The sequence below is a fragment of the Henckelia pumila genome, chromosome 2 (assembly GCF_033568475.1).
Source record: "Henckelia pumila isolate YLH828 chromosome 2, ASM3356847v2, whole genome shotgun sequence".
NCBI classification, from domain to species: Eukaryota; Viridiplantae; Streptophyta; class Magnoliopsida; order Lamiales; family Gesneriaceae; genus Henckelia; species Henckelia pumila.
The window spans coordinates 26419408-26430418 of record NC_133121.1 but is presented as its reverse complement, the minus strand read 5'-3'; the positions used below and the strand labels follow the sequence as shown (position 1 = coordinate 26430418).

Sequence of the window (11011 nt, the reverse complement as noted above, 5' to 3'; positions counted from 1 at the left end):
GAGAAATATTTATCCTTCTTAAATATAGAATGCGTTGTCGCACTATCAACAAGACATAAATCTCCATCATTGAATTCATGTCCAAAGTCCATATTCTATTCAAAATAATAAAATTAATAAGAATAAAAAATATTCATAATAAAGACAATATTGAATAAATAACTTTTATTCATAATAAAAACAATTAAACCAACTTAATATTGTCTCAAATAAAAATAACTCAAAAACATTACACTTAAATAAATCAAAACATATAACTAAATGATAGATAAAATATTTAATAATTCTGCACGCTGCCATCTCCAATCAAATGATCAATTCTCCCATCCGGGTCTTCAAAGAAATTAGAGACATCGAAAGGTGTTGAGAAAGATGGGACTTGGCTTAAATCTTCACCTAGATAAATAAAATTGGTCTTTGTATCCTTTGCCTTCTCTTTTGATCCTTGATAGAGATCAACAAGGTGTTTGGGCGTACGACAATTTTGATACCAATGCCTTTTTATTCCACATCTATAGCACTCATTTTCTGATTTCTTTGGCTTATTATTTTGATCACTTTTAACTTTCTTTCCTTGGTCATTATCCCATTTTTGGTAATTTGTATTCTTTTGATTGCTATGACTATAGTCACGTGGCTCTTCATGCCCATGATTATACGGATGAAAGCATCCTCGACGGCGCTCACGGCCACATCCACGTCCATGACCATGACCACGACCAAATTCGGTCTTATTTTGTTTACTCTTTTCATCATGCATTACCGCATTCACTTCAGGGAATGGGTTGGCTCCAGTGGGACGAATTTCATGATTTTTCATCAATAATTCATTATTTTGCTCAGCCACAAGCAAACATGAAATCAATTCAGAATACTCTTTGAAACCTTTCTCTCTATACTGCTGTTGCAGGAGAATATTAGAGGCATGAAACGTGGAATATGTTTTTTCCAACAAATCATCATCAGTTATTTTCTCTCCACACAATTTCAATTGTGAACTGATGCGAAATAATGTAGAATTATATTCACTTACAGACTTAAAATCTTGTAAGCGCAAATGCATCCAGTCATAGCGTGCTTTTGGGAGAATCACCGTCTTTTGATGGCTATATCTCTCTTTCAAATTATTCCAAAGATCAAGCGGATCTTTTATCGTCAAATACTCAATTTTCAAACCATTATGAAGATGGTGACGAAGGAATATCATAGCCTTTGCACGATTTTGTGGTGATTCATTATTTTCATCTTTGATGGTATCTCAAATACCCATAGCATCTAGATGTATTTCAGGATCTAGTATCCAAGAGAGATAATTCTTGCCGGAGATATCAAGAGCGACAAATTCAAGCTTTGAGATATTCGACATGATGGAATCTATATTTCACAAAAATCATAAATTAGTGACATTAATTAAACCGAATTTTAAAATGTACATGACATACAATAAAAACATGATTCGAAACTAATAATAGTTGGGAAGATTACGTCTAATATGTGATACATGATAACCAATCGAACAAAACAAAAAAAGTAAAACGAATAATAATTGTGCATGTCATCATGGTCGTGGATGAATTGAAAAGAAACAACTAAAACATTCATCATCATATCACATATTAAATATTATTAATATAATCATGCTTTAATTTCATAATTTAAAATATACGGAAAAATTATGAATGTCAACTGAAAAAGGAGACGAAATACTTGGCAAAAAAATATTCAATCGTGCGAGTGACGGTGATGCATGATATGTGTCATACCATAGGTATTTAATCGCAAAAAGAAAAGTACGATGTGAATGAAGAACAAAATATTTAACAGTCGGTGATCATAGATAAAACGATCATGCAATCGTGCTAATAACGTGCTGTAAAATAAAGGAAAAAGTAACCAAATAATATGCAAAGAAATATGCAAAGAAAACAAGCAAATTCGATGTATTGAATGTGTTACACGAGTGATTATTTATAGGTACAAGAAACTGGAGATAAGATCAAATAAATTGATTTGATCACGATTCTATATTATCTCTTTGGGATTTGAATATAACTCCATGATAACTCAATCTTTGATTATCTTGACATCCATAATATTGTAACACTTTTAAGCAAATTTTGTTAAGAAATTTTTTTACAATTGAGCTGGTAACTCAGCATGATTGAATATCGAGTATTGAAAAAAATTTTAAAGTGTATATTCACTTCTTCTACACACGTTTTTCGATCCTAACAAAAATAAATAAATAAATAAATAACAAGGATATAAGTAGATTAGAAATTATTTATAACTTTTGATTGTAACAAATTTGCATTTTTAAAACGAATAAAAAATCTGCATTTTAAAAACAGTGTCTTCACGTAAACTCCATAGTCACCGTGACCGTGCAGCGTCACAGCACCGTGGGGCTCTTGAAGCCTTCTAATTTCTAAATTCAAGAGTATCTTTTTCTTTTTATATTACTTTCTTTTTTATTTTAAATTAAATTGATTATCCGCTAAATCTAATGCTTGAAATATCCCCGAAACAATTGAGTAGAATCTCTGAACAGCGACTCGACGATCACACCAGCGGAACAAAAACGTCGCGAAAATGTAATTTTTTGAACTAGCAGTTGACGTAACCTTCAGCGGCGACCACATGATTTCCGTTTTTCTCGATCTTCTTGGGGTTTTGGGGTTTCTGGGTCTCTATTGTTTTAGCCTTTTCTTTCTTCTTCTTCTCTGTTAATTGTACTATTGACGACCCTTTTCTTGTTTCTGTTTCTGCTCTGATAGGGTGCAAGAAGAAATAGCAGTGGAAGCAATAAAACATGCTTTACGGGCTCTCAAAAAGCGGCATTTGCTCGAAGAAGGCGCTCATTCCCCGGCTTTCGGCGCGCTGTCTCGCCCCATTCTGTCACAGGTTGTGTTCTTGATTGATTACAAATGAGATTATGTATGTGTTCTTTATATATTTGAATGAAAGTGAGGTCCTTTGTTCTTTCTCCTTGAGCTTGTCAATGTATACACAATGATCAAAGTTGGACTACTTAACCAAACTTCTTGCTATTAATTTTTTCAATCCGTCATTATGGAATTCTTTGATCTTCTGGATTTCTTAGGCTCTTAATTTTGTTGATGATGCTTTGTGAAGGGGACAGGAAGGAAAGAACGAGTTTATTTGGTTGTATAGGTATTCTAGTCCTCGAAATTGTGTTTGGGTTGAAATCTTTTGATGTCTTAATTGAAGGGCTCGGAGTGGAAAGAAAAAGTTGAAAATCTTCAGGTTGAGATCCACCAATGCTACAAAGTGCAATCTCGACTTTCAGAGCAACTTGCGATTGAAGTGGCTGATACTAGAGCTTCAAAAGCTTTACTGCAAGAGAAAGAATCTATGATATCTGAATTGCAAAATGAGGTTAATCAGTCAAGGTTTCAATTTCTCATTTGTACTCCATGTTTTTTTTTGTTTTTGGCCGTAACAGCACAAGTATGAGTTTCAATGCCGAGTATATCCAGGGGAAGACTCAGTGAGTGTGATTGCCGCCGAAACAAAAAGTTATTCAAATTTACTTGTAATATTTCCGAAAATATAAATTTTGTAACCCCAAAACTGGCAATCACCCCCACCACTCTAACCTCCCTGGGCTTTTATCGAATCTATTTCTCAGCTTAACTCTTTATTGTTCGCAGGGATGAATGCTCTCGTTTAGCTGCTCTGTTAGAAGAAAAGACAAGGGCCTTAGAACTGTTGATATCTGAGCACCAGGATCTTAAAGAACAACTCGAAGCAACCACTCTAAGAGCTGAGAACGCCGAAGCAGAAAATAAGACATTAATTGATCGTTGGCTTGTGGAGAAAATGAAAGACGCTGAACGCATGAATGAGGTATAACAATGTTATTTTCAAGCTTAGATTTTTGTTCTTTGTCCTTTATATTGTGTGGAGTATGATTAATGTCCTATACAAAGAGTTTTATTGGGTTTTATTAGATTTAGTTGGATGTGTTACCGGCTTTAAATTAATCGAAAGACACGTACACAATTTTTGTCAGCAATTTTATAGTTGATATGAGATGTTCACTGTTTTATTTTCTTGCACACTTTGTAGAGTAGTTCTTTTTTTATTTTCATTGGTAACTTTTTTTCTTGTTTCTTCATGAGAAAACTTGATAATTTCCATCCAGGCTACTTAATGGAAAATATTGTATCATCTTTCTTTCTATAATTGATTTCAAATTATTATAATGTATTTAATATTCTAGTTTTAGGACCTAAAAAATTCAGTTCATCAGTTTTATTCCAAATTAGTCAAATCTCAAATCACAATGCTGTAACTTCTGGTATCTGGATCAATTCGTATTCCCGTCGATGGTATATGTTCTGTCGATGTGCTTCTTAAATGCTCGATAGAAATGTTGAAAATTTCGCCCGTTAGGTCTTGACTTCGTGCTCTTGGTTTTTACTAATGCAATTAAACTTTAAAAAATGCTTGTGTTAGGATCGGTAGGTTGTTATGAGAGGTGGTGAATGATACCTCTGAAGATTTTAAGATTTTGCAAATGACAAGCGTTATTTCAGCTAGTTTAACTGCAAAAATCTGATTCTCATTCAGTTGGGCTTCACAAATAACTTTAAATTAATTTTAATAAAATGAGTATTAAATTTGTTAGGCTTAGTGAATAGCCTTGCCGATGGCAAATATAAAGGATAAAAAAGTAAAGTAAATGAGACGATATTTGTTTATGGAAGTTCAAAGGTTAAATAATTTTTCGTTTTTCTTTTTTTCTTTTCAGGAAGGTATCAATTAGAAGACTTTGATTTTTACCAATTGTATATGCAAACCCACTTTAGCTTGGGTTTATCCCTGCTCAAATGAAACTCCTAGTGTTACCACTCACAAATCTGTTCTGCTGTTCATATAAACTATCTGACAATTACAATAATTATTAACTTTCTCAACAAGCTCAAGATACACATTATCCTTAATGATCATATTGAACAAGTTGTGCTTGAGAATGAGCAAATCAGCAGGGTAAGTGAGTTAAATGCATGAAGACTTTATGCTCGTGATGTTCAAATTGTCGAGTGTCTTGGATACTTTGATGATTTCATTCTTAAACACTTGAGACTCTAATGTTAGAATCCTTGGAAAGGTGTATGCCATACCCTACATGTGTGCATAAAACCAACTTTTGCTGGGTTCCTTTTGTCTAGCGTTAAATGCTTATTGGCTCCTTTCAATATATAGTACTTGTGTGCATTTAATGTTCTCTGATCAGAACTGCATATTTACTAAATATGTATTCCAATGGCTTCTGTTACACTGTACTTCGAACGACGAGTAACAAGAGACAAACTGCAGTGTAGAAACCTTAACTTTGACTTAGAATATACGTCCAGCAGAGTTTCTGATAAATCAACTAAATTTCATTTTATCTTATTTTAGCAGCGTAATACTTCACTAGTGCTTAGCTTAGCGGTTCTAAAACTTATAAATATTTGCTCACTTGATATTTCAATTGATTTAATCATCCAGAATGTTGTACGATTATGTCCCTTTATTTACTTAGTCCTTAAGCTGGGTTCTTAGCTTATCTGTTCTTGTCTCAGTAAGGAAGGTTCATCCAGCTGAGTCAATATTTTTGTTATCATCGAAACTTAGTTTGTTCCAACTACTTGTGTGTTTTGATAACTAGTGAGGTTTGTTTTTATGTTCTATTATCAACATACCAAACTTGCTTCTTTCAGGGTTTTATTTTCCTTCCAACTGAGTTTGACACTTATTTATGTATATTTAATAGCATGCCTTTCTTGAAATCTTATATTAGGCAAATGCCATGTATGAAAACATCCTGGATCACATGAAGGGAAACAATATACAACAAATCGCCCGTCAACAAGTGGATGGTGTTGTCCGCCAAAGTGAAGAAGGTGCTGAGTATTATGCTGAGTCGGTGATTCCCACTACATGCAAGCGAAGAATCCCGGCCCACGAAGGTGGTTGCTCCTCGATAGTTTTCGAGTATAATTCTGGTAAATTGGTTAGTGGGGGTCAGGACAAAGCCGTTAAAATTTGGGATACAAATACAGGGTCATTAAGTCGCACACTTTATGGTTGTCTGGGCTCTATTCTTGATCTTTCAGTGACCCACGATAACAAAGCTGTCATTGCAGCCAGTAGTGCAAATAACTTGTGTGTTTGGGATTTAAATTCAGGTCGGGTCCAACATACACTCACTGGCCATGTAGACAAGGTCTGTGCCGTGGATGTGAGCCGAGTGTCAAACCGCAATGTCGTGAGTGCTGCGTATGACCGTACTATAAAAGTTTGGGATCTTCAAAAGGGATACTGTGTCAATACACTAATATTTCATAGCAACTGCAACGCCATTTGTTTTAGCATTGATGGACAAACAATTTGTTCCGGCCATGTGGACGGGAATCTGCGACTATGGGATATTCAGACGGGGAAACTTCTGAGTGAGGTTGCTGCCCATGCAAATGCTATCACATCTCTGTCATTGTCTAGAAGTGGAAATACAATCTTGTCCAGTGGAAGAGACAACTCGCATAATTTATTTGATATGCGTACTCTTGAAATATGTGCCACTTTGAGAGCAAACGGCAATAGAGTAGCATCTAATTGGAGCAGATCTTGTATTAGTCCTGATGATGGTTATGTTGCTGCCGGCTCTGCTGATGGATCAGTACATGTTTGGTCGGTAGGAAATGCCAAAACGGTGAGCACTCTGAAGGAGCATACGTCTCCCGTGTTGTCCTGTTCTTGGAATAATCTTGGAAAACCTTTGGCTACCTCGGACAAGAATGGTAACATATGCATTTGGACTTGATGAATTTTCCGGAAAATTTGCTATTCGTCTTTACACAGCCGATGGTTGACGGAACTTCTTAACTGTAAGGTGTGCTTCCTGAAGATTATATAATACTTCAATGTGAATAGATCATTGGTGATTGATTGCTCATCTTTTGTCCTTCATTGGTTATTTGGTGGAAAGATTTAGCTTTGTACACAGTTCTGCGTACAGGAATCAGTATGTTAAAGTTTGGATTCTTAGGAACTTTTAAATTACTTGTTTTCTAACATATTGTTTTGTAATATTTTTATGTTACTTTTACTAGTATTCCACGTCGTGCATCACGTGCTATTTTATGTAATAAGTTATTAAAAAATATATAATAAGTTTGAATTTTTGGATAAATAATTGAAACACAAATAAATTGATCATAATCCGTACAACTGGAAACAAAAATTAATTTCAAAATCCTAAAAAATTTCACAAATACAACGCTTATCGTTGATATTTTTAGTTATTTTTATTATGTATCAAAGTTCTAAAATCCCTAATATTCAAATTTTTTAGACTCTTGTGATTCGTAAATCAAGATACAAATGAATATTACTAAAATCGGGTGCTTCGAAAAAGTTCTACATGAGACAAATGACAATGATTGGTTCAGACTTATGTTGATTATCAATTATCATTGAGTATGATACAAGATTAATGAGAATCTAGCATATGAGTAATACCCTAACCATCATCCGATGGTTCATATTTTTACACATAGGCGTAATTAATGATATATTGTTAACGTGACAAATCATGAGACATTAGATCTATCATAATCAAAATATGATATCTTTGTTGGAATAAATATTTTTACAAAACTTTCAATTAAAAATACATATAATATTAATATGCAGGTGTTCAATGTACCAAAAGTTCACCTTGATAAGTTGCTTAAAAATATCAGGTATCTTTCCACTATTTTTTCTTTTTTCACATATTTTTATTAATAATGTACACCATTTGATAATCAATTTTTTGTTTAGAATTTCAAGAAAAATATCCTAAATTGTGATATGTTTGAATCAATAGAAGAAACAAATATTTTTTATTATATTATTTATAAAAATTTTATATCGTTGAAAGGTGATATCATTAATAAAATGAAAATTTTTGATAAAAAATTATTTATTTTTGAAACCTATAAAAATTATTTACATTTTACTATATAATAATAATTACTATTATTATTATTATATCAACTTACATACATACAATATGTTAGGAAATCATATATTTAAGTTTCGCTATTTGAAAAATAACTTTGCACATCAACAAATTGTGAAGCAGAAGAAAAGCAGAAGTTGCGGAACAGAAGCAGAAGAGCTAAAAGAGAACCAGTAGACAGTAGATGAAAAGCAGAAGAGCAAATCAACAGAACCAGTAGAAAGTTGACCAGTATTCAACTAGCTACTAAGCAAAACAAAGGGGAACAAATAGACCAGTCGAATGGAAGCAGAAGCAGAAGAGCAAACCAACAAAAGCTCTCTGTTAACCAGTCAAAGCTGTTAAACCCTAGACAAGGTCTCTCGTTCACTGATGGACTCAGAATTGTGCAACCGCAAAAGTGTACCTTCTCATAGTGAACTAAAAGACAAGAGAACGGCTACAAACCAGTGGATGTATTTGAATCAAGATGACTCTTATCTTGTACCTATAAATAGAGACCACATCCAGTAGGAGAACCATTCGGCTCACAAGAACTCACAATCACTCATATCATGTCTTAGAACAACTGAACACTTTCAGTTGTTCACATATAACCAGTAAAGGAGTTCAAAGCTTTCATTACAGATCATATCAGAGCCGAAGAACACTCAACACAAGCTCCAAGTAAATCAGATCTTTTAGGATCATTTTGTGTTAAGTGTTATTATGTAAACTTTGTATTCAACAATCGATGTGCTGCAAACATCTGTAACTTGATTTCAGTAGAGGGCTGAAACCAGTAGAGTGACTTGGAGTCTCAGTTGTAGGCAGGGGGTAAGTCGTAGCTGAGGTGGGGTGTTGCAAAGTGTAATACTCAAAGTCTTCTAGTGAGTACCTTCTGGAAACAGAAGAAGGGGTGACGTAGGAGATTGAGCTCCGAACATCTAGAAAAAAATTCTTGTGTTGTTTATTTTCTGTTGAACACACACACACATCCAGTAGACCCTTTTTAATATAATTTCAATCTCTGAGTTGATCTTATTCAGCACAATTGTATATTTGTTGGTTAACTGTTTTGGAGAATCAGAGAAATGAGAGTTCAGTGGCTCATACTGCTGAACTCACTACCAGAAATAGTAGGCGACTGCTTCAACAGCTAGTGCTAAAATAATAGCAACTCACTACTTGTTCATTTCCATTAGCCAGCACTCCGACCGATCTTGACACACTATAAAAAATTCATGATCACATTCTTCCCAAAAAATTGATAACACAATATTAAACAAAAATTTTAAGATTTATTTAATTGTTATTTATTTTCAAATATTTAATGTGACATATATAAATATATATCTAGAAAATTCATTTTTTTTTTAAAATTGTGAGTTTGAGAAAATGTTGTTAATTTTGACATACTTTTAAGCAGAAGAATCCTTTTATTCTTTAACTAATATTAAATTATGAAATTTAATTACATCTATTATTTTAACTCAATTAATATTTTTTTAAAAAAAAAATTACTTGATCATCTATGCAAAATCTAAGACATCCATTAATTTTTTCTTTAAAAATGTGTCAAATAGTTGTCAATAATTCATATTTTTAACAATAAATTTATTATTTTTTCTATCATTAATTGCTTTTTATTTTTTTATATTAAGTTCTGAAATCTCCCAAAAAATGTTGATCATGTTTTATTTTATTTTATTTTGATTTGTTTTTTAAAAATATTAGGAGTTCTTTCCAGTATTTTTCCTTTTTCACATATTTTTATTCAAAACGTACACTATTTGATCACCAAATTTTGGTTTAGAATTTCTATATCCTAAATCGTGAGTTTTGTCAATCAATAAGAGAAACTAATATTATTTATACAAATTTTATATCATTGAAAGTTGATATTCATTGGATTTTAAATTTTCTATTTCGATTTTGTCATGAAACTTAAATTTATAACACGCATGACGACTTAATTATTTTATATTGTCTCTAAATTTCACAATTTTAATTCCTGGGAAAACAATTTTATGCAATACTATTATTTTAATTTTATTTTGAGTGAAAATGAATAAAAAATATTCCACTATGAAAGACCAAAATTATTCTTATTTCTAACGTTCTTTTATACGTTATTTGCTAATATCTTTTACATCGATTTTCATGTTATAGTTAGATTTGAAAAAAAAAATACAAAATGATGAATTTGTTGAAATCGTAAAAGAAGTCAAACATGTTCATGATATATATATATATAAAATCTTTCATAACAGGAGGAAATAATAGTTGTAAAGATGATAATCGAAAACCAAAATGAAAATTTAATTGACTGCCATAATCTATTCTAAAATTAAAATATTTTATATTTCAATAGTCCTGAGATTAAAAGTTGAATTTTAATAAAAATTTGAAAAGTTATATAATGCAAAAGTGTTATGTTGTAATTAAATATTAAAATTAGTAAGTGTAAGTGTTTGAATATTTTTTCATCGCTATAATATAATTAATATGTTTAATTATTTAAATTTTAAATATTATTATCAAAAAAATTTATGACGTCATTTGTTAATAAATCAGTTGCCTAAGTTTCGGTCTTTAACAAAGCGACGTAGCATATTAACAACAACAACAGAAGACCGTGAAGCAGAAAAGCTCAAAACAGCAGAAGACCGCGAAGCAGAAAAACTCAAAACATCAGAAACAGAAGCAGAAGCTGAAAATAACAGACATTAGAAGCAGATCAGACCATATCAGAACTTCTTGTTAACCAGTCCAAGCTTTTACCCAAAGGTCTCTAGTACACTGACTTGCGCAGCCACAGTGTACCTCTCTACAGTAAACTAAACGACAAGAAAACGACTATTAATCAATGGATTGATTTGATCAAGACCACAGTTATATTGCAGCTATAAAGAGAGACCACAACATACAGAACAAGATACCGGCTTACAAGAACTCACACCACTTTCAAAGAATCAGCTGAACACCTTCAGTTGTTACATACATTCAACAAAA

The 11011-nt window shown here is 32.4% G+C and overlaps 2 protein-coding genes across 2 annotated transcripts; one reads left to right on the top strand and one right to left on the bottom strand.

Annotated features, from left to right (window-relative positions):
* Positions 1–277: 277 nt before the first annotated feature.
* On the bottom strand, positions 278–1207 carry LOC140877410 (uncharacterized). The gene has a single exon (XM_073280945.1). It carries the CDS (start codon positions 1205–1207, stop codon positions 278–280), a length of 930 nt encoding a protein of 309 aa, XP_073137046.1.
* A 1283-nt stretch (positions 1208–2490) lies between these two features.
* On the top strand, positions 2491–7123 carry LOC140882805 (autophagy-related protein 16-like). Its single transcript, XM_073289010.1, has 5 exons — positions 2491–2594; positions 2778–2904; positions 3232–3413; positions 3675–3870; positions 5813–7123. Coding segments are annotated over exons 1-5 (1530 nt in total). The 5' UTR covers positions 2491–2592; the 3' UTR covers positions 6836–7123.
* Positions 7124–11011: the final 3888 nt, after the last annotated feature.